At 48.1% G+C, this 21,806-nt stretch overlaps 2 protein-coding genes across 3 annotated transcripts in view; one reads left to right on the plus strand and one right to left on the minus strand.

Annotated features, from left to right (window-relative positions):
* The window catches only part of GMPPB (GDP-mannose pyrophosphorylase B), a 249,043-nt gene extending 244,518 nt beyond the window's left edge, over nucleotides 1-4,525 (plus strand). Inside the window, exon 10 of the mRNA XM_085625038.1 lies at nucleotides 3,129-4,525. Coding sequence (XP_085481164.1) covers nucleotides 3,129-3,260 — 132 coding nt within the window. The 3' untranslated portion in view covers nucleotides 3,261-4,525. The remainder of the gene's footprint in view (nucleotides 1-3,128) is intronic.
* Nucleotides 4,526-4,906: 381 nt separating this feature from the next.
* Nucleotides 4,907-21,806, minus strand: part of RNF123 (ring finger protein 123) — a 1,761,234-nt gene continuing 1,744,334 nt past the window's right edge. For both annotated transcript variants that reach the window (XM_085625036.1, XM_085625035.1), the window contains exon 39: nucleotides 4,907-9,665. In XM_085625036.1, coding sequence (XP_085481162.1) covers nucleotides 9,566-9,665 — 100 coding nt within the window. In that variant the 3' untranslated portion in view covers nucleotides 4,907-9,565. The remainder of the gene's footprint in view (nucleotides 9,666-21,806) is intronic.

The raw sequence follows: 21,806 nt of genomic DNA on the forward strand, positions 1-21,806 counted from the left end.
TAGACACGATTCTAGCCACAGATTCCTTCACGTAGAATTATCCCCAGGCGTGAGACTGGATCCGGAAAACTTTTTGCCCAGCATCCCTGCGCGCCGGGTGGACGGCGTCACGCGACTCCGCCCAGGTGTCGTCCATGCACGTGACGTCAGCGAGGTCACATAAGTCCCACCAAGGCACACCTACGTCTGTTTTCTACGGAGAACTTCTCCGCGCCACAACTGAAAGCAAAAAGGCGAAGAAGAAGGTTGCATCCACAACATACCATAACGACATGAAGACCAGAAGCCCGCAGGCGACCACAACTACCCAGCATATATCAGGACTATATAACAGCCAACCCTGCCCTACATGGGGCATGTCATATCCCAAGACATGGGAACCTCTTAGGAAGAAACTTCCGCAGCTGAGGACAACAAAAAAGACCTGCGGCAAAAAACCCTGCAGGAGGCCTATCAAGCAGCCAGAGGGGAAGCGCAGAAGGCCCAATCTCAGCCCCAGCATGGTGTAAAAAAACCCAAAGGAAAAACACAGTCAAAAAGGGCTGGCCAGCAGCTAACAGAACCGTAACCTCAGCCAGACAACCGGGGCGACCCGCCCCAATGGAAGAACAGCTCCAAGAACCAAAGCAATACGCAGGTCACTGAGGAGGAGGAGAAGAAGGAGGGGGGGAGGAGGAGGAGGAGGAAGCAGCCCCGCCAAGAACCTCTGGATGGCTGAGTCCACAGGGGCATGGAACAAAAGAGCACCATCTAAGTGAAGGTCCACCAGCCGTTCTCAAACATTCTCCGGGAACACACTGTACCGAAGCCAGGCATGGCGATGAAGGGCAACCGAAGAAGCCATGGCACGACCCAGCACCTCCGAGAATGTCCAGAGCGGAGCGAAGGATAAACGCCTCCAGCTCCCGACCATCCAAGACATGATGTCTCAAATCCACACTCACACCCTCCTAAGAAGCGGCAAACATAAGGGGCTCCGCTGAGTCCCACAAGCAAGAAGTGGCCCTAGCCAAAACACACAGTGTGTTAAGGGCCCGCAGAGCCGAACTGGTTGAGGCAAACATATTGCGCCCCCAGGAGTCCAGCCAGCAGGCCTCCCATGAAGGGGGAGACAACAGCAGTGGCAAAGCAGGAAAGACAGACTGCAAAAGGGGGCCTCTGGTTGAAGGGTGAAGAGAAAGACATACCGGATCACACGGTGCCAGATGGTGGCGGTGCAGAAGGTGCTGGGGCACCGGGTCCCCCGTGGCGGGACGGCCCCAAGTCCCCAAGACAGAAGAGTGGAATGAACCCTCAAAGGGAAGCAACAGTTCCCTACCACCAGAGCCCTGATGGAGAACCTCTAGAAGATGATCTGCGGGAAAATGGGTAGCTGGATAACCCATGCGCAAAATTCTCACAGCCGTGGAAACAGCGCGGGCGAAAGCCGCACCCGCCTCCGTAGGTCCCCGCGGAGGGGAAAGCAGCTCCTCGTTAGGTGACGGCTGCAAGCTAAGGCGGCCATACCCCAAGCCAACCGGAGGAAGAAAGGGCCAAGGCTGAAAGGAAGGAAGAGGGACGGAAGAGTGGGGGACTTGCGGCTCCTCTGGCGAAGACCGCGGTCGTGGAGACTGCGAGGAGCCGCCTTCAGACGATTTTGGGGGAAAATCCACGACACCAGCAACCGCCGAACCTCTCGAGAAGAGGAGGCGTCCGAAGACGAGTCAACGACCCAGCGCCAAAGAGTCCGCAACCTGAGGCAGGACACCGTTGCTGACCGGCGCCGGAGCAACCTCCGACACAGCACATGGAGCTGGACCGGTTCCGGCAGCTGCCTGCGCGGAGGGACGAGAAGGGCCTGGGGAGGGACGAGGAGACCTCCGACAGCCACGACTTGAGACGGGCCCTCTGCCGACCCCTGAGGCGCCGGCGCCGTAGTGGCGTCAGCTCAGCTTCGGACAAGGCCGCCGCCTGTCCCGAGAGGGGCTCGGGCAAGAAGGGCCCTCTGCCGACCCCTCGGCGCTGCCAGGGCCAGCAGCCGCCGTCACCTCAGCCAAGGCCGTCGCCTGTCCCGAGGACCGAGAGGGGCTGGTGGGGGGCGACCCGAGCCCCGGCGACCTCCCGCAACACCATAGGGACTCCCGCGGGAGTTTGCGGCGAAACAGAGGCGCCGTGGTCCGAAGGAGGGACCCCCGAAGAGCTGCACCCCAACGGCACCACATCCTCCGAGCCTGGACCCGAACCAGTTGGCGCCGGGGCTGGAGCCGCCGGCGAGGGCCCCGCACACTGCAAGGGATCCGCTGACGTCCCAGGAGGGGAAGGAGGAGGAGGAGAAGCCAGCGAGGCCTGCAAAGCCGCCGCATATGTCTCCATCTGGGCTCTGGTCGCCCCCACGCCGGGAAACTGCTGATAAGGGGACGCAGGGCTGCACCATCCGCGGAGAGCCCACGCCCCCAACAGGCCGAAACCCGACCCTCGGGGACAAACTGCAACACTTACCAAGAGGTGAGCAGCGCACTTGCGACCTGGGAGAAGATCGAAGTCAGCGAGGGAAGCCGCGGGTCCGAGAACCCTCCTCGGGGGCTGGGTGAGGTGACGACGCCAACCTGGACACACAAGCCGAAAGAAGTTTCATCCGGCGCTCACGCCGGGACTTCGGCTTCATTTGCTGGCACGCCTCACAATCAGTGGAGTCGTGGTGCCCCCCATACACCACATACAGATGGGGTGAGGATCCGTCGCCGACATGAGGCTGCCACACGACGAACAAATTTTAAAGCCCGAAGGCATTCGCAAACTGTTCCCACGCAGCAATAGCAGAAGAGAAATGCCTAAACAGGCCCAGAGCACAAACCGGATCCGGGTTGCACGCGGAAAAGGAAAAAACTGACGTAGGCACGCCGGGGTAGGACTTATGTGACCTCGCTGACGTCACGTGCGTGGACGACGCCTGGGCGGAGTCGCGTGATGCCGTCCCCCAGTGCGCAGGGATGCTGGGCAAAAAGTTTTCCGGATCCAGTCTCACGCCTGGGGATAATTCTACGTGAAGGAATCAGCGGCTAGTAGTCTCTATCAGATGTTTAATTTTAGTACTTGTAATACTCATCCAAACAAACTAATAACTCTTTCTATTTCTTTTCCTTATCTAGGTGAGGATGGAAAATGTGACTGTTCTAGGCGAGGATGTAATTGTGCACGATGAGTTGTACCTCAATGGGGCCAACGTCCTTCCACACAAGTCTATTTCGGAGTCTGTGCCAGAGCCACGCATTATTATGTAGAGGAGACTTATGGAAAGGGGTGGTGTTTAGATGACTGCTGGTGAAGGGGGAGACTGGTTGGCCTTAAAAGTGTTGAGAATTATTCTCCACATTAACTCATCCCACAGCTGCTTTAAAAGGGTAAATATGGTTGGCTTTATTAAGGGATGAAATCAACCTAGACTGCTCGAAGGGTGGATAGATCCAGAAAAGTAGAATACTGATCATGAGTTTATGGGTTCTAGGTCAACTCACTGTGTAACCAATCACGGACAGCTTTACCTATGTTCCTCTAGTCCCTAATTCTAGGGTAACAGTTTAAGAATGGGGACAGAAACTGATCTTGTGCATTGACAGCTGGCATTCTAATGAGGAGATTGCTGTTGTAATACAGATATGCCTCATTTGTGTACAAATGGTTTACTTTACTAGAGTGGTCTCTAGTGCACCAATGCCCAGAAGAGATTACTTTGAGGCAGCTCTTTGATGTGCATTCAATGTCAAGAGGAGCTGTGTGGATCTACCCTATTTCTGTTAAATTTGAGACTCCTACTTGTCACTGTTCTGAGATGTTTGATACACATCACTTTCTTACAATACTTAAGAAATGTGTCCAACATGAGTTGCTTTGAACTCATTGTGAAAAGATTACAACACTCTTGATGGGTAAGTGTTGGGTTTTGCCAGGATGACTGATTTGACATGTAGCGCTCGAACAGCCTGGTATCTTACTCATAGAGCCCCTCTTTTGAACATTTGACAAAAAATATATCGTCGGTGTTGCAGTTCTCTCCTTTTTATTTTAATCTTCGGTGGTGAGGGTGGCAGCTGACCGGGAACAAAATTTTTTAAAATATTTTGTGAGCTCTACACCACATAAAGTTTAGAAGCTGTCTAATTTGGGTGCTGCTCTAGACATCTCTGCTTGAGATGTTTGAATAATGTTGTGGAATTGGGCAGTGTGTTTCTGTATGCTAGCTGCCCTCCGTTGCCTTTTAGCACCCACAATCTTGATTGAGCTTGACAACTTAAAGTTTCGGTCATTCCTTATGTGTCTTTGCTAAATGTTGCTACCAAACCTGCTGCCTTGATTTCAGTATACACAGAAGCTGTTCGCTGGAGGCATTTGCACTAGTAATATAGATTTTATTTGACAGTCTCGTCCTTATCCTGCCGAATTACAGAAAACAACTTCAGCAAGATGCTGGGGCAATAGGAACATACATGTAAATATGATTACATGTTTTTATGTACATTTGAGAAAATATTAAATATTTTTTAAAATTGTTATGCCTATAGTCTGTTATTAGAGTGGCTGTTTCACTTCACTGCGTAAATTCTTTCAACAGATATAAGCTGTATACAATTACACAATTTACCTGATCATTTAGAGTTTGAAAATACAGCAGCATTAAACTCAGACCACGCATTAATATAGAGCTACACTGACCAGGCAGGCAGTGGCTTAAGCCCTCGTGGGTAAGGGCTGTTGCTGGAAAAGGCCGAGTGTGATGCCGGTCTTCCCACGCTTTAGCAAGGAGAGAGTGCTAGCTAGTACACAAAGACAGGAAAGAAGAGCCTTTGTAACACAACATGCATGGTCTGAATGATGCCCTCGAGTTCTGTCTTGGTCGTTCATTAGACATTTACAAAGGAGACGGAAGACGTTTTCTTTGTTGGATAAATAATTTAATGTGTTTGATCAGTGCCTGTAAAGTTTTTCAAATACAGGATAAGTCTGGTGCTTTAACAAATACATTTATAATTACACGTTGTGTCACTGTACAACATACAATACCTGAGTCACCACACCCTTTTTGTCTCTTTACTGAAAACACAAATGGAAACCAGGAAAACCTGCAACACCTTTCCAATGTACACCAAGTCGCTTTTTTATGCCGGTAGTCTACAGTGTACATCTTCCACCCTACCACTTAATGATTCCCCTGGTTAGCACACTTTGTCGATTATTCATCTACCTTGAGACCCCTGGGGCCAAGAATATCCTGGGGAACTTAAAAAGAACTAACCCATAGAGGAGTGAGTTTCAAGAATGGTTTTACGAAATACGTAGCACACCTATGATGCAATAACTGTCACTAGAAGATGATCAAAAAAATGAAAGACCAAAAATTGTCACTGTCATCAACATACTTTTTCTCGATCTTTGGATAATAAATATTCTCAGAAGGTTTTAAAATGTGTTTTCTCTTACATCCAAATGTTTACCCACTGCACATGGCACACCCAACATTCAATGCTTTTCTGATAAAATTATAACCATCTTTATCATTTCCTGTCTGGGCTGGCACAGAAAGCCATCAGCTCCTACAGAACCCCTGAACTGGATGAGTCGGTGGTACCAAATGATGGAAAGTTCATAAAAACTCCTACTGTAGTAATTAACCCTGTATTCTTTTTACACTTCATCTGTACACGTGTTCTGCTTTTAGACAGATACCTCTGTGTGCCTTAGCAAAAAGAACTAGCCAAGTATAGCATCAGCGATCAGGCTTTGTCTGCGACAGATAGGAAGAGACCAAGCCTGTCGCTAAAGCCTTCAAAGTACCAGTGCATGGGTGCCTCTCCAGTTTCTGTTATTTAGGTGCATAAATGATAAACTGCAGAAAGTGGATGACATACTGTGTGCCCTGCTTTCAGAATCAAAATACAACTCTGCTTTAAAAACCAACATGCTCTGCCAGTGTTCTTAGTGCCCAGAGCTGAGCACATGTAGGAGTGGTTCCCTGCGTGTAACTATTCACTTTGTGCAATTGTTTGAGTGACGGTCATCGGTTGTCTTTTATCAACTGTACTCCTTTTGCCTGCCTGACAGAGAAGCCCCAAGAACCAGAAGGCTTGCCTTGGGTTTTGGCTCATGGAACAAGAGCTCTGTTGGAGACCGCTTTCTGTGCTTGCTGACAGCTCATGCATGCACCTCTAAATCCTCAGAGAAGCACTTATGCCGGATCAGGCGCATGCATAAAACATATCACCTTTCTAACCTCCGCTGAGGGAAGACCAACACTTCTTACAACATAGTACTGCTGTCTGCTGCATTTCCTGGTGAATGGCTCTATGTGGGCGTGCCTGAGAATATTAGTCTTAATGGGGTCTGGCAGTACCTTTCTGAAAGCACTGCTTTTGGGTTAAAACATTTATCAGATAGGTATTTCCTGTATTCAAATGATCCTCTGGTACTTGATTGGGCCAGTCAGGACATCGGCCTCAAAATGTAGAAACCTAGATTAATAAGTTATTTCCATGGCACACTGATGAACCAAATATAGAAGACAGAACTGCCACCAAAGACCGTTGCATAAACTGCAACTTGATCTAAAACTGCCCTCTACCTGAACAGAAGTAAGATTGACATTATAAGTCCACACCGATCATTTCTTGTACCTTCTGAAGTTTGCAGAAAGAAAGCTATTCAGCAGTTCCAACCTATCCATATGGTATTCCTAGCCAACAGAGCACTGAAAATAAATAACCTGAGTTACTCTGCAATATGCTGGCCCAGCTACTTAAGCTTAGTGACAGGATTAAGAAATGCTTGGTTCTCATCTCTGACTGCAAAAGACAGAATTAGGAAATGTTAGACTAGCTGACATTTGGCTTAAGAAGGGTGATTGGTAGGTGGCCTGAACCTCTTCTCTCTATACATGAATTATGTCTAAATTCAGCAAAGGAGGCAGCAGCAAATTATGCTTGAGGACCAAATACCTTACGTCACAGTTCTAGGGCTCTCCCACTTCAGGTTGAGCACCACAAAGATGTATGAACCTAAACGCTAAAAAGCCTCAATGTTATCTGGTGAAGGCACCTTTAGGATCACAAATTAATTTTCCCATCAGTTATCTTTACTGTTCAGAGCCTTGTGTTCAGCCTCTTGACAAGGGGCTATTTCAGAGTCAAGAGTAAACAACATAGATGGGTTCTTCTATGCTAAAAAATGTGCCTTCACCGTTCTTAGTCTGGCAGGATGAGTTCCAGCAAGTTGTTCGCCTGAATCAAAGGTTTTGCTCAAGCACAAGGTAGAACTATTCCTACCTCAACCATTGACAATGACTGTAGTGATAACTTTTTAATAAGACTGTGGAGCATTAAATTGTCCAAAAAGCTGGAATTTTATGTTTTAGGCTAGACAGATAGCCTGATAACGTCTTGTAAGAAGCGATGTCAAAGGGACTATGCAGATTTTCTTTTTAAATCTAGGCTTCCCTGCCTCGTACCTCCAGATAGTTTAAACCTGTGGGTGAAAAGGAATCAAATGCCACTATCTACTAACACACAATTTACACTCAGTGCCACCCTTCAGGCTAATTTGTATTAGATAGCCCCATTCTAAGGCTTCGCAGAAGGCATTCTTTGCTTTAATGGCTTTCAGATGTGTACATGTACCAAAATAAAGATGAACATCACTCCAGAAGCTCCGCATGGGTTTCTCAATTGTGTTTGAGCTATGACAATCTTCATTTCATAGGATCGAAATGATCAAGAAAATGTGTTCCAGGGGCAGAGATCTTGACCTGCGTTCTCCCTTTTGGAAAAGAAAAGGGAAACAGTTGGCATGCATAACATCTTCATAGATGATTGAGGGCCAGGGCTTGCACATGCCATTTTCTTTGGGGTTAAGTCTATAACTAAAAAAAAACCACTAAGAATATCTGGAAATCTATGGGATGGAATACACAAAAATTGATGATCTACGAATTCAGCATCCAAAAGAATTGATGCATGTAAGTCATTAATAATTAAACAGTTCTTTTTGCAGCCAATACTGGGTTACTTCAAGACTATGTGATTCCCAATCCACACGGTTTCCAATGAGTGGCCTAATGCAATATTTATAGACCATACTAAAACCTACACTGTAAGTCTGTTCATCCCAAAGGCCAGCACATATGCCAATAATGGAACAGGTCAGAAGGATGGGGCTGAATGCGAAGCCTCATCACAAGAAGGCAATCAGCTCTATAGGCAGGAACGGCCTTGGAGCTGGGAGATAAAGATCGCAGACAACGTAGTACAGAATGGAGGTGGAAAAGACTGCAAATCTAGTAGTACTAAAGGGAAAGAGGTCCTACTATTGAAGGAGCCAGACCTTTTAAATCAACCACACACAAGCTTAAAAATAAAAGCAATACTTAGTAGCAACGTATTGTGTCACCCCAAACCAGTGCACACAACTCTTGAGAAAAACGACTTGGGCAGTAAACCAAAACTGCCATGCCCACCAAGCCTTATGAAAAACCTGCTGTGTCACTTTTAATGCTTTTGAAGAAGCTTACACACCATGCATCAATATATCAAATGCACAATGGGTTGTTGCATAGAATACCATCAACATGTCAAATGTATGCATCAAAATTCCGAAAGGACATTTTAGTCTCTTTTGGAGGACATAAAAGATATAAACACAGTGAAAGAAGAACATGTTCCAAAACAAATAAAATATCACAAGAATGTGGCACGTCTATTGGTGGTTAATATTTGGTTATTCTTGTCTAAATCAATTCCATTTGCACATCAGTTGCTATTTTTAGTGCGTTTGGTGAAAGAACTTTAGGTTTTCTTTAGAAAGAGGTCAAAACTGCATTCTGCTAAGTTTTTCATTCGGTCTTCCGCTATGGCAATATTCAAGTGGCATCCTGCAAAATTCTATAAACTTTAGGCCATGCGCCTCTAAAATGGAACATGCCAACTGCATGAACTTTGGGGTTGGATATTTCAGATTCCAACACCAAATGCTAAAATAAATATGCACAATTCAAAATTCAGAAGTAATTCATAAAGTGAAGTGGTTGAGTGGCTTCTCTTGCCAGTATTAAATCAGATTATGAAGCGTACCAAAAAATTAAGGAAGATAAATATTCTTTAAAAAAATTATACATATCACCGATACACAAGATAATCTAAAGTTTCAAGTCACTCAAAACATTCTGTCCATCAAGGTAAGGTTTATCATTGAAATAAATATGGCTTAGGCTCAGTCCTGCAGTTTTATATGTAGATGCAGTATGGAGTTCGGATGTGGGCGAGGACGGCCATTATAAACATACTTGAACATGGGGTGGGGTAACACTACATTTTTGTGTACAATGATCTGTGAATCAAAGCCAGAAAAAACAAAGATAAGTACCAGTTGGGCTTAGGTTTGAAATGTGAATCTTGTTTCAATACTCAACAGACGTCAGTGCATTACAGAGATTGTAAACGCCTTCTCTGGACACATTGGCAACCACAAACCCTCTGTTCACATTAAAATACCAGCTTTACAAAAGAAATCACACACAGTGCTGGGGAGGCTCCTTGGATAGGCACTAGTTGGTGGCTGGTTTCTCGTAGTCCTCCACACCTACTATGGTGGCTTTGCAGAAGAAGCAGTCTTTGTTGTTCATGAGATGCTGATTGATGCAAGCCCTTCAAAGAAAACATAATATTTAAGATAAATTAAAAGAGGAATAGAACCTTAAGAAGACTTTTTATCTGAAGCTAAAGCGCTTATTGGTGGACAGCTGTGCCCTTATTCAAAAACTCAATTTCAATAACGTTTTCCCATGGATGTTCTCCCTTCCTGCAGATTACTGGTCTGTAGAACTATCACCAGACATCAGAATGGTACTACAGTGTTTTCAGCTAAGCCGCACAGGTGCCAAGAGCTGAGCTACATGGGCAAGCTGCAATCTCCATATATGAACCGTTTGAGTTGGTGACATCAGTTAAATCTTTGGACAAAACACTATGGAGGCAAGAGAAAGATGGGGCTAAATGAAACAAGCATTGGCAAAAGCTTAAGGTATCTCCTTTCAGACGTACAGACTTTTAGCAATGCTGTACAGCATCGACCAGAAGCCATGCAGCATAGTTTTTTTTTAAAAAAGCACAATAAAAAGGTATGTGCCGTTTTGTAGGCACACACATGCTCTAGAACTGAGATGGATTGATAATTTAAAAAAAAATAATAATTCGGAGTACCACAAATGTGCTTTTAAGACATTCCAGACAGACCGGCAGCAATTTGCTGCCTGATCCTCCACATAATAAAAAACAAATTAAAAGACCACGGGTGGGTAAGGGAGCAGAAACAGAGGGTGGGAGGAGGAAGCTGCAGCATTCGAGTCAGACACATGAGCGCAAGGAAGCAACGCGGTAGGGGAAGAAGCACACAGGCAAGAGAACAAGGTGCAGAGGGAGAGAAAAACACATGTGGGAGATAGCAAGGAGACAACATACTCTCATGGAATGTTTAGCCAAAAAGAAAAAAGCATTGCCTGAAAAGTAAGCAATGGAAGGGCAGAAGTAATGGGGCTAAGCTCCAGGGTAGGGACAAATGCAAGAAAATGAAGGAAACCCCAAACTAGCTGACAAATAAAAAGCAAGCAAATGATAGTGACAAATAAGTCAACTAGTGATAAGCAATGGGTGGGCTCTAACCCCACACTTGACAATAGGTCTTTTCTCAAACCAGAGAGCTTGTATAGTATGGTAGATGAGACCTAAAAAAAACATTACCGAATACAGTTGCACATTACCCAAGCATAACCTCAAAAGTAAACATGCTGGAGTTCGATGCAGTAATCTACATCAAGACGGGGTATATGGGTATTATTTGCTTCCAGATTCCTTATAAGAAGTATCCTGAGGTGTCTGAAAAGTCTCCAGCAGTTGACACAATGAGTGCCACAGACCCATCAATGCCTAGCCCGGAAGTGATGTGGAGGTCCCACAAAGACTCCACCCATGCAGAGGATGTCAGTCTAACTTTATTCCTGCTAATCACTGGACATAATCTGAAAAGAAATCAGCACTGAAGAACTAAGTTGTCTTCAGATGAAAACATGTGAAATTGGTAAGGAGTCTGGCGGATAATAGATTCTCCAGTAATGGATTTCAGAACCACATTGTTGGCATGGTTTGTGGCTTGGACAACAAGTGTTAAGAAGATTGAAATATGGATGTATACCTAAAGATCTTGGAATAAAGCAAGAAGAATATACTATGGACTGAGACTTGGACTTTATATGTGCCTCTACTTTTGTGTTTCTGCTCAAGTTGCCGATTGTTAATAATTGTATTATATGTGGACTTTGGTTTACATTTTTACAGCGTGGGGCGGTCGTTGTACGGTGACCTAGAAGCATTAACACTGATTGGAATATTTGAATTGGAGATATTTATACATTACCCTGCGCAGATTTCCCCTACTGCCTTTCTTTGTTTAGACCATAGTAAAGAATTATGTAATTGCATCACAGGATATAATGGCAATACAAAGTCAGTTTAATATCTATCTATGTCCTTTTTTCTTAAAAAGCACCAAACTTGAACTTTAACCAATCGGGTGGCAGCACCCTCTAGAGCAGTGTTTCCCAAACTGTGGTCCGCGGACCCCCAGGGGTCCGTGACACATTCCCAGGGGTCCTCAGGCAGTAATTTTAAAAGCACAATAAAGTTCCTGGTAGAATTAGCAGTTTTCCAGCAACAATAAAAGTGTCAAGATAACGTCAGTGATTAATGTACCTGCTGGAGAGAGATGAGTTTTGTCAAGTGGCAGCTTTGACTTAACTAATGTAGCACAGAGGGTTAATATGCATACTGCATAGAACGTCTACCGTGCATTTTAAAAAACAGTTTTTTATGTGCATTGGTTAGTGGATTACTGCTTTTGTCACAGAGATTCTTTCGTTACTGTGCAGATCATAAGTGACAATCGTAATCTAGCACAGTGACCTATAAACTGTCATCAAAGAGCTGCTTGCAAACTGCATGGTACAAGTTAAAAACATATGTTTTTCCAAGTCTTTCATTATCCTGATGCTGCTAAAAAGGTTTATTTGGGTGGAAATACATTTTTATTGTTCAAGTCAATGCTAACCCTTGTGTTATGTTCTGAATCCTGAGTTTGTGCTTCTGCAGACCAAGCACTCTTTAAAAATGCCTACCAGTATGAATGACATGTGAATCCTACACCTTGTAGTCGTATTTGCCTTATGTAACATTTTCTATACACTGATTTACACGTATGAATCATTGTCTCTATGGGGCAGATTTACAAGGAGAGTGACTCCGTGTGTGCTGCAAACCATTTGGCTGCGACGAGTCCCTTTCCAAGCACAGGGATGCAACATATTTACAACAATACGTTGCATCTCTGTGCTTCCCCCAGCACTGGCGCACAAACTGCTGCCATGCGCCTGCACAGGCACATTTGCACCATGGTGCAAGGACGCCTGCGTCATGGGGAGATTGTTTATATGCAGGAAGGGTTCCCTTCCTGCACATAAGCAACCAGAAATGGCGTTTTTCAACTTCTAAGTGCACTGCATTAGCACACATAGAACTTGCAAACCACCATTGTTTTACTGATTGTTTATGTGCAGGAAGGGACAACTTCCTGTACATAATTTCTAGTAAATCTGGAAATGTGTCTGGTTTCACGGGAGTTGCGTGGGAACACCCACAGCAGCACCCATGGAACGCCCCTTTCACGCAAAGTGCTGTGTGCAAATGGGCCATATTTACAAGACCAGGAAAAGTCACGCAGGGTTGCTTTTCCTGCCTTGGAAATATGGGACACTAAATTGCGCCACTGGTGCGTCACGTTTTGTGACGCACTCGTGGCGCAAGATGCTTGTAAATCTTCAGTGGTTTGAGAGATGCTATAAAACAAATGAAATACATGTGACAGAGGGGCTATGGACAGATGAGAGGCACTGTTGGAGGGTGACAATAAGGGAATCATTGAAGAACCCCAACAAAGATTGTCGTATCCTGGTGCATAGTAAGGTCATCATTTAGTATTCTTTAAAAGCTGATACAATTCAATATATAATTATAAATTTGTTGTAGAATGCACCATTGTTTCCTAGATTTTCTTGGGGGAGAGCCTCCCAAAGCCCCCTTTGTAGTGGTCAGGCTCACGCACTGCACTTGGTGTGCACTGTATGGGGACTGGTCTGAAAACATTTGCCAGGGATGTTTTGGGTTTCCAATCTGGCCCTAGCAGGAGCCTCGTACTGCGAAATAAAACCAACCATTTAAAAGTTAGACACGGAGATGCAGCACTAACCTTCCTGTTTTTTGCAAATTCTTTCAATATAAAATACTAAAATCCTTAGTAATTAGAGTATTTGTTTTGTGTGCACATGTGTGTTTATTGTTTTCGAATTACTGTTTTAATGTTTGAAATTTAAATCCTACAAATTGCTTGGGGGTCCCCGGCTTCCAGTGGTGACTCAATGGGGGTCCTCATGAGTCAAAAGTTTGGGAACCACTGCTCTAGAGGCTAAGTCCCTCAGATTTTCTACCACACGTCGTGGAAGGGAGTCTCCCTGGCTCTGCCCTGTTTTTCCTAGCGTATCACACCTGCCTCGAATATAGCAGCACTTCCAAGAGAGGGCCAAACGTCTTCTCAAGATGAAAGAGAGGAAGACGAGATCCCTGACCCTCAACATCCACAGCACAAATGGGATTACTATCTGGTCACTACTCTCCTCCACCTCCTCATACTTCGGACTCTCCCCCAGAGGGGGTTTCATAACCTGATGGACAGAGCTGCTGCACAATTTCATCTCTCAATCTCCGTTAAGCAGTCCAACAGCTTTCTTTATGATTTTAAGGAGCAAGCCAGAAAGTCTGTGAGGGCCATCCCCATTATAGACTATATCTGGGACTAGAGTTAAGATCATGAAGAACCTCGCTTGGGCAAAAAATACAAAGCTACAGAAGAATCCCACGCCTGCCTCACAAATCATCCCAAACCTGACTCCGACATCTCACAAGCGGTGCAAAGACGCTCCAAAACCCCTTCTGTTCCCATCGCCGTGCCACCAGACAAAGAAGGCAGGAGCTTCGACAACACAGGGAAGAGATTCTCGCTTATGTCTGCCATCATAGTTCGAGCAGCCAACTCACTAGTGATCTTGGGGCGCTATGACTGCCAGAAGTGGTCAGATGTCAGCAGTCTACTCGATTTGGTCCCTGAAGACAAGAAGGGGGAAGCAAAGAAAGATCCTTCAGGAAGACAAAGCACACTTCCTTTGGAAATTATAGATTCTGCACTCGACATCGTCTCCACAGGTTTCTGTCATCTGGCCATAATAGCGATCTTGGGACGCCAGAGATGGCTGAAGGCTACCTCTTTTAGGCCGGAGGTCCAATCAAAGATCTTGGACATGGCCTGTGAAGGCACAGCTTTATTCAGGAAGCATATTGATGATGCCTTTTTGGCTATAAAAACGGACATTGACACCACTAGGTTTCTTGGCACCTTCCAATTTAAGAAGTTGCCCTTTTGAGGGGCTAGAGGAAGAGGTTTCTCCACCTACAGAGGGGGTTATGAATGACCTCAGGACTACCTATCTTAATATAGGCCAGCCTACTATCAAGCCTACAGTCAACCACCCTCAGCAACCTATTACAAGCAAGGCTTGCACTGGAAGCTACTGAGATGACTGGCTGATAAAAGCCCCAATGCCACAGCAAGCTTCCAAAGCTAAGCTACCACAGCCCGCCTCTCTCAGTTTCACAGGCTAGGCCTCACAATAAATCACCCAAAATCCCAAAAATCACAACTCAAACAATAATGTTTTTGAGTGCCAACCTCGATAAAATCAGAAATAATACCCATCTATCGCAAGACAGGCAACAAAGGTTGTCAAGCATGGCTCTAAAGATCTCCAAAGGAAAGTCAGTTTCAGTGTAGCTGTTCAAGTAGTTCCTGGGAATTATCTCCTCCAAAATAGAACTAGTTCCGCTGGCATGGCTAAAAATGAGGCCATTGCAAAAGGAGCTTCAGATGCAATGGGTCCAATTGGAAGGCTCCTTTGAACACTTGATCAACATTAACCCAATGATGCGAGAAATATTACCAAGTTGGTCTCAGATATCTTTCACAAGGCCTTGCATTCCTGATTTCAGTACCAGATTTCGTCATAAAGACAGATGCCTCCTTGGAGGGCTGGTGCAGCCATCTGCAGATTCTGCAAATCCAGGTAAAACAGTCTGCGCTTCCAAAATCAATGCACTTCAATTGCCTTGAACTGAAAGCAATCTCTCACTCTACAAGCTTTTCTGCCACGAATACCAGGAGCCTCTGCGCTGGTCCATACCGTGGAAACCGTGTACATAATAATTCACTTTGTATATTCACTTATTGGTTCCATTTCTTCACTTGGGGACACAATGCACAACCAGTACTACTTTTGACTGAAAGAAGTGTACCTATTGTTGATTTATTTATTCTTAAAATATGTTATACCGAGCAAACTCTGTAAAGACATTAGATGGTCCTTTTATTGCGAATGTGCGCAAGTATTTCAAATATTAGTTATATTTATCCACAGGAACCATTGTTTTCTTATATATAAATATTACCCTGGTTCCGTCGTGAGTAGGTTTCCCCTGTTACTTCCTTAGATCTCTCCAATTACACGCATGGCTCCTGAGTGCAACAAGTTCAGAGAAGTAGATCTCTCTCAAGACTGTAGAGAGATTTTGGCTACAGCAAGAGCTGAGGCACAAGTTACTGGATCCGGAATGTTTTGCTAGCAGTACCCATGAGCGTCAGTAGGTGGCGTCATGCGGCTCCGCGCCCATCGCTGGCGTCGTAAGCGCCGAGATGATGTCACGGAGACTACTTAGGCGCCACCCATGCGCGCTGACGTCCGTTCTGTACATTACTTTCCGCGCCAGGAACGCAGAGCCATGCAAGAAACTGACCACTGGTGCCATGAAACTAGGGCCCTGAAAGGGATGACCTTAACCCTAGAATCAGTTCACGGAACTGGAATGATGATGGGGGCGGTAAGGAATCTATCACTAACTAATGTCTCTTACAGATATATCGTTACACAAGTAGTAAGTTGTGCATCTGAAAGAGACACGTTAGTGATAGATTCCTTACCTTAGAATAGATACCCCAGCAATACCAACCCCGGTGGTGGGTCTGCGAACAAGATTACACCAGAAAGTCACGGCGAACAGAACGGCCAAAGAAGCAGTCTCTCCGGACTTGACTGTCAAGGCAGTAATGCTTGGTGAACGTGTGCAGCGAGGCCCACGTAGCTGCCTGACAAATGTCCTGCAAGGGAACGCCGCGTCCCAAGGCAGTAGTGGCTGCCGTTGCCCTGGTAGAAAGGGCATGCAGCCCCACGGGAGGTTCCTTCTTAGCCAACGAGTAACAGGCTTCTGCACAGCCCGACCTCTTTTGGCACCCACATAGCCAACAAAGAGCTGGTCATCCACCCGGAACGGTCGTTGGCGCTGCAGGTAGAATGACCGCGCACATTTTGGGTCCAGACGGTGGAGCCTCTCTTCCTCTTTTGAAGGATGCGGAGGCGGAAAGAAGGTGGGCAAAGTGATAGTCTGCCCGATGTGGAAGGGCGTGACTACCTTTGGCAAGAAAGGAGGACTGGTCCTTAAAACCACCTTGTCCGGATGAACAGAAAGGAAAGGAGGTTTGGAAGAAAGAGCATGGAGCTCACTCACTCTTCTGGCAGAGGTGATGGCTACCAGGAAGGCTGTCTTGAGAGTGAGAAGACGCAAAGGACAGGTATGAAGGGGCTCGAAGGGAGCGCACATCAGATATGTCAAAACAAGGTTTAAGTCCCATTGAGGCATTATGAACGGTACGGGAGGAAACGTGTGCGTAATGCCTTTTAGGAAACGGTTAACAACCGGAGACTTAAAAAGAGAAAGCTGATCGGGAAGCCGTAAAAAGGCGGAGATGGCCGAAAGATAACCTCAGATTGTGCCCAGAGCAGAGCCCTGCTGGGACAAAGAAAGAAGGAACAGAAGGACTTCAGAAAGAGGGGCAGAAAGGGGATCCACAGCCTTAGCTGTGCACCATGCCACAAACTTGTTCCACCTGCATGCGTATACTGTCTTAGTGGAGGGACACCTGGCTGCCAGAATGACAACACAGACTTCGGGAGGAAGATCGAAAGCTGTCTACTGCCGCCGCTCAATCTCCAAGCATGGAGGTGGAGGCTGGACAGGTTTGGGTGGAGGACCGTCCCCTGCTGCTGCGACAGAAGATCCTCCCGAAGAGGCATTGGGGGATCGATCACCATGCTGAGTAGCTCGGGATACCAGCATCTTCGTGCCCAATTCGGAGCCACAAGGATGACTTGAGCCCGGTCACGCTGAATCTTCTTCAACACTCTGGGCAGAAGTGGTATAGGCGGAAAGGCGTACAACAGACCGCAACTCCACTCACGGCGAAAAGCGTCGCCTAGCGAGTGCCGCCTTGGAAATTCAAACGCGCAGAACTGAAGATATTGCATGTTCTCTTCGGTGGCGAATAGATCTAACCAAGGCTCTCCCCACTGCTGAAAGAGACCTTGCACCACGTCCGAGCTCAGACGCCATTCGTGATCCATCAAGCACCGGCAGCTGTGTTCGTCCGCCCTGGTGTTCAGAGAACCTTCCAAGTGTTGAACCATCAAGGTGATGACTTGACGTTCCAGCCATGTCCAGAGGCGCAGAGCCTCCTGACATAGGGTCCAGGACCCCACCCAGCCCTGTCTGTTGCAATACCATATGGCGGTGGTGTTGTCCATGAACACTTGCACCACACTTCCCCGAACAGAGGGAAGGAATGCCTTCAGTGCAAGTCGGATCGCCCGAAGCTCCAACACATTCATATGGAGCCGGGATTCCGCCGGAGGTCAGAGGCCTCTGTTCTCCGCCTCTCCCAAGTGGCCACCCCATCCCAAGAAGGACGCATCCGTCACCACTGTGTGCTCTGGTTGGGGAAGGGAGAGGGATCTGCCATTGACCCAATCGCGATTCCTGAGCCACCACTGCAATTGCCGTGCAGTGCCCTCCGAGATCTGGACATGATCAGACAGGTTGCCCTGATGCTGCATCCACTGGAACTTCAGGTCCCATTGCAGAGCTCGCATATGCCATCGGGCATGTGTCACCAACAGGAAGCCGGAGGGTCATCCTGACTGAAACCCGGGACAGAGGCTGAAAGATCGGAATCATAAACTGAATATCCTGGACTCGCTGCTTGGGAGGATAAACCAGAAACAGCGTCAAATCCAGAACCACTCCGATGAAGGGGAGCTTCTGAGAGGGACTCAGGTGCGACTTTGGCACGTTGATGGAGAACCCCAGCAAATGCAGGAGGTCGGCCGTAGTCTGAAGGTGGTTGATGACTGCCTGGGGCGAGCCCTCCTTCAACAACCAGTCAGTCATCGAGGTAAGGGAAGACTGACACCCCTGACCTGCGCAGATGAGCCGCGACCACCGCCATCACTTTCGGGAACACCCGAGGGGCGCTGGTATGGCCGAAGGGGAGCACGGCAAACTGAAAATGCTCCTGGTCTACCGTGAACCGCAGGTAACGCCGGTGGGCCGGCAGGACGGGGATGTGAAAATATGCGTCCTGCAAGTCCAACGCCACCATCCAGTTTCCAGGGTCGAGGGCAGCCAGGACCTGAGCCAGAGTCAGCATTTTGAACTTCTCCTTCCGGAGGAAGCGATTGACGTTCCAGAGGTCCAAGATGAGGCGCAGGCCCCCTTTGTCCTTCTTGGGGACCAGAAAGTAGTGGTAATGACAACCACTCCCTACTTCCGGCCAGGAACGCACTCGATGGCCCCCTTGTCCAAGAGGGCCGTGACTTCCTGCTGGAGAAGCACCAAGTGATCCCCCGACATGCGGTGGCACCAAGGTGGCATAGCCGGAGGGGAGGACTGAAAGGGAAGGGAGTAACCCCTGCGGACGATCTGCAACACCCACTTATCCGATGTGATATAGCGCCAGTGGGGGAGGTGGTGGCGGATTCTGCCACCCATCGGCTTGGGGTGCACCACAAATCTCAGATTAGGAAGGTTTGGAAGTAGAAGCAGCGGGAGCGGAGGTGGACTGACCCCCACGCTGATTCCCAGACCCACCCCTGCGGAAGCCGCGTCCGCACTGAGGCCGTTTCTGCACAGGCTTGCTGAAGGAACGTGCCTGGGCGCCTCTGCCGTGACCACGAAAGGAACGAAAACCAGGAGTGGCCTGGCTCTTTGCAGAAAGACCCAAGGACTTGGCCGTGGCTCGCGAGTCCTTAAAACGCTCCAGTGCACTGTCGGCCTTATCGCTAAACAGGCGAGTGCCATCAAAGGGCATGTCCGTGAGCAACCTCTGGACATCGGGTGAGAACCCGGTAGACCGTAGCCATGCGTGGCGACGCAGCGCCACAGTCGTAGAAATCGCCCTACCCAGTGAGTCCGTGGTGTCCAAACCACACCGAATGGCGAACCTAGCCGCATCGTTACCCTCAGCAACAGCTTGGGACAGTACAGCGTGGATCTACTCAGGACACTGAGGCAACACCTGCGCAACTGTACCCCACACCGCGTGGGAATAACGGCCTAATAAGCAGGCGGTGTTCACTGACCGCAGCCCCAAGCTGGCCGAAGAGAACAACCTCTTACCGAACTGCTCCAGCTTCTTAGAGTCCTTATCCGGCTGGTCCGTGGGAAAAGCACTCTGACGTCGAGGCTTGGATGACCAGGCTCTCAGGCGTAGGATGAGTGGTCAGAAACGCAGGGTCGCCAGGCGATGACGCCTGGCGACATTCTTATCCACAGGGGCCCCCGTGGCTGGCCGCGACCAAGTGCCCAACAAGACGTCAGTGAGGGCGTCGTTAAAGGGGAGCAGGGGCTCCGAACGAAGTGGACGCCATCTGGAGCACCTCAGTGAGATTAGTTTTGAGGGCCACCGTAGGAAGATCGAGGTTGAGGACCTCAGCCGCCCGACTGAGCACCATCGTGTAGGAGGCGCCCTCCATGGTAGGCGGGGGAGAGGCAAACCCCGGGTCAGAAAAGACTTCGAGGTTGCCGGCGTCCTCCAAGTCGTCCACCCAGTCCTACTCGGAGTCACACGACGGGCAAGAGGGTCCTCGGACTCCTCCCAGTCATCCTCCACCTCTATTGCATGGGGAACAGACCACAGCGGCAGAGCCGGAGCAGGAACATACGGCGTCGGAAATGCCCAGGGACGAGCCGGCGCCGTGTCCCAATGCGGATCCCAGGTTGGAACAAAATGGTCCTGGAACCGGGGCAAGGGCGGGACAAATGGCACCCACTGCGGAGCCGGGGCCGGAAGCGCTGGACCTTGTGGCGCCGGGGCCAGAAGCAACGGCGCAGGATCCTGTGGCGCCGAAGCTGGATCCCACAGGATCCGGACACGGGTCCGCGGGACCCGAAAGCGTGCCAGCAGGAGCCAGAGGCCTAAAAAGGCGGTCCATGGTAGCAAGAAATTCTTGCACCTGTTCGGGAGTCGCCGACGAACCAGGGTAAGGCGGTTAGGCCACGGGACTCCCAGGCTCCAAAGGAGCTGCAGGGGCAGAACCCCTGTACCCCCTCGTCCGCATCCGAGGACCGACGGGGGGACGTCAGAGAGTGAACTCGCTTCTTCGACTTCTTTTTATGTCGTTGCTTACCCGAACCCGAAAGACTTGGAGCCTGAGGAGCGACGACTGCGGCCCCACGAGCGTTCTCGGGAACGGTCCCTGGACCTGGAACAGCGCTGGGATGAGTGCCGGGCCTCCAACAGCTTCTGGCACCGCTCCCTCAAGGCCTTCGGGGCCATGGCCTGACAGGACCAGGAGTCATGGTTGGTCTCCAGGCAGTACAGGCAAATATCGTGGGGGTCTGCTACCGATATATTGCGACGGCAGGCCCCACAAGACTTAAATCCAGGCATCCCTACGTGCACCAAGAAAAAAAGGAGACAAAAAGTCTCAAAAAGGGTAGTCAAAAGTGACTAAGGTACGTGCTCTAATCGGATCTGCGCTTGCTGGCACGGAAAAAGAAAGAACTGACGTCAGCGCGCATGGGTGGCGCCTAAATAGTCTCCGTGACTTCATCTTGGCACTTACGACGCCAGCGACGGACGCGGAGCCGCACGACGCCACCTACTGACACGCAGGGGTATTGCTAGCAAAACTTTCCGGATCCAGTCTGACGCCTGGGGAAATTCTAAGGTAAGGAATCTATCACTAACGTGTCTCTCTCAGATTCAAAAACAAGACCTACAGCTTGAAATGGAAGAGATTCTGCTCATGGTGTCAGCAATCTAACCTGCATCCCTTGGAAGCGCCACCCGAACAGATTTTTACCCTACCTACTGTCACTAGCCAGATCAGGACTCGTACATGCGTCTGTGAAGGTTTACCTAGCCACAATTTCAAGGTACAGACTCTCCACACATTCTCACTCTCTGTTCCACGAGAATAGTCAAACAATTCATGAAGGTGTTGTTCAGAGCTTTTCCCCCATTACAAGCTCCTCCCCCAGAAAAGCAGCTCAACGTGGTTCGCATCTCAGAACAAACTCCAGATTCATCCCCAAGGTTCCATCACATTTTCATCTCAATTAACCTATCATACTTCGTACTTTTTCCCCAAATCCGGAATGTACAGCTGAAAGGTCTTTCCACACTTTGGAATTAAGAGTTGTATTTAATTTTATCTCCATCGTACCAAACAACTTGGAAAATCTGACCAGCTGTTGGTCTCTTATGGACTGTCTCATAAAGGTGCAGCAGTCACGAAAGCACCA

Source organism: Triturus cristatus, chromosome 9 (genome assembly GCF_964204655.1).
Source record: "Triturus cristatus chromosome 9, aTriCri1.1, whole genome shotgun sequence".
Classification (NCBI taxonomy): Eukaryota; Metazoa; Chordata; class Amphibia; order Caudata; family Salamandridae; genus Triturus; species Triturus cristatus.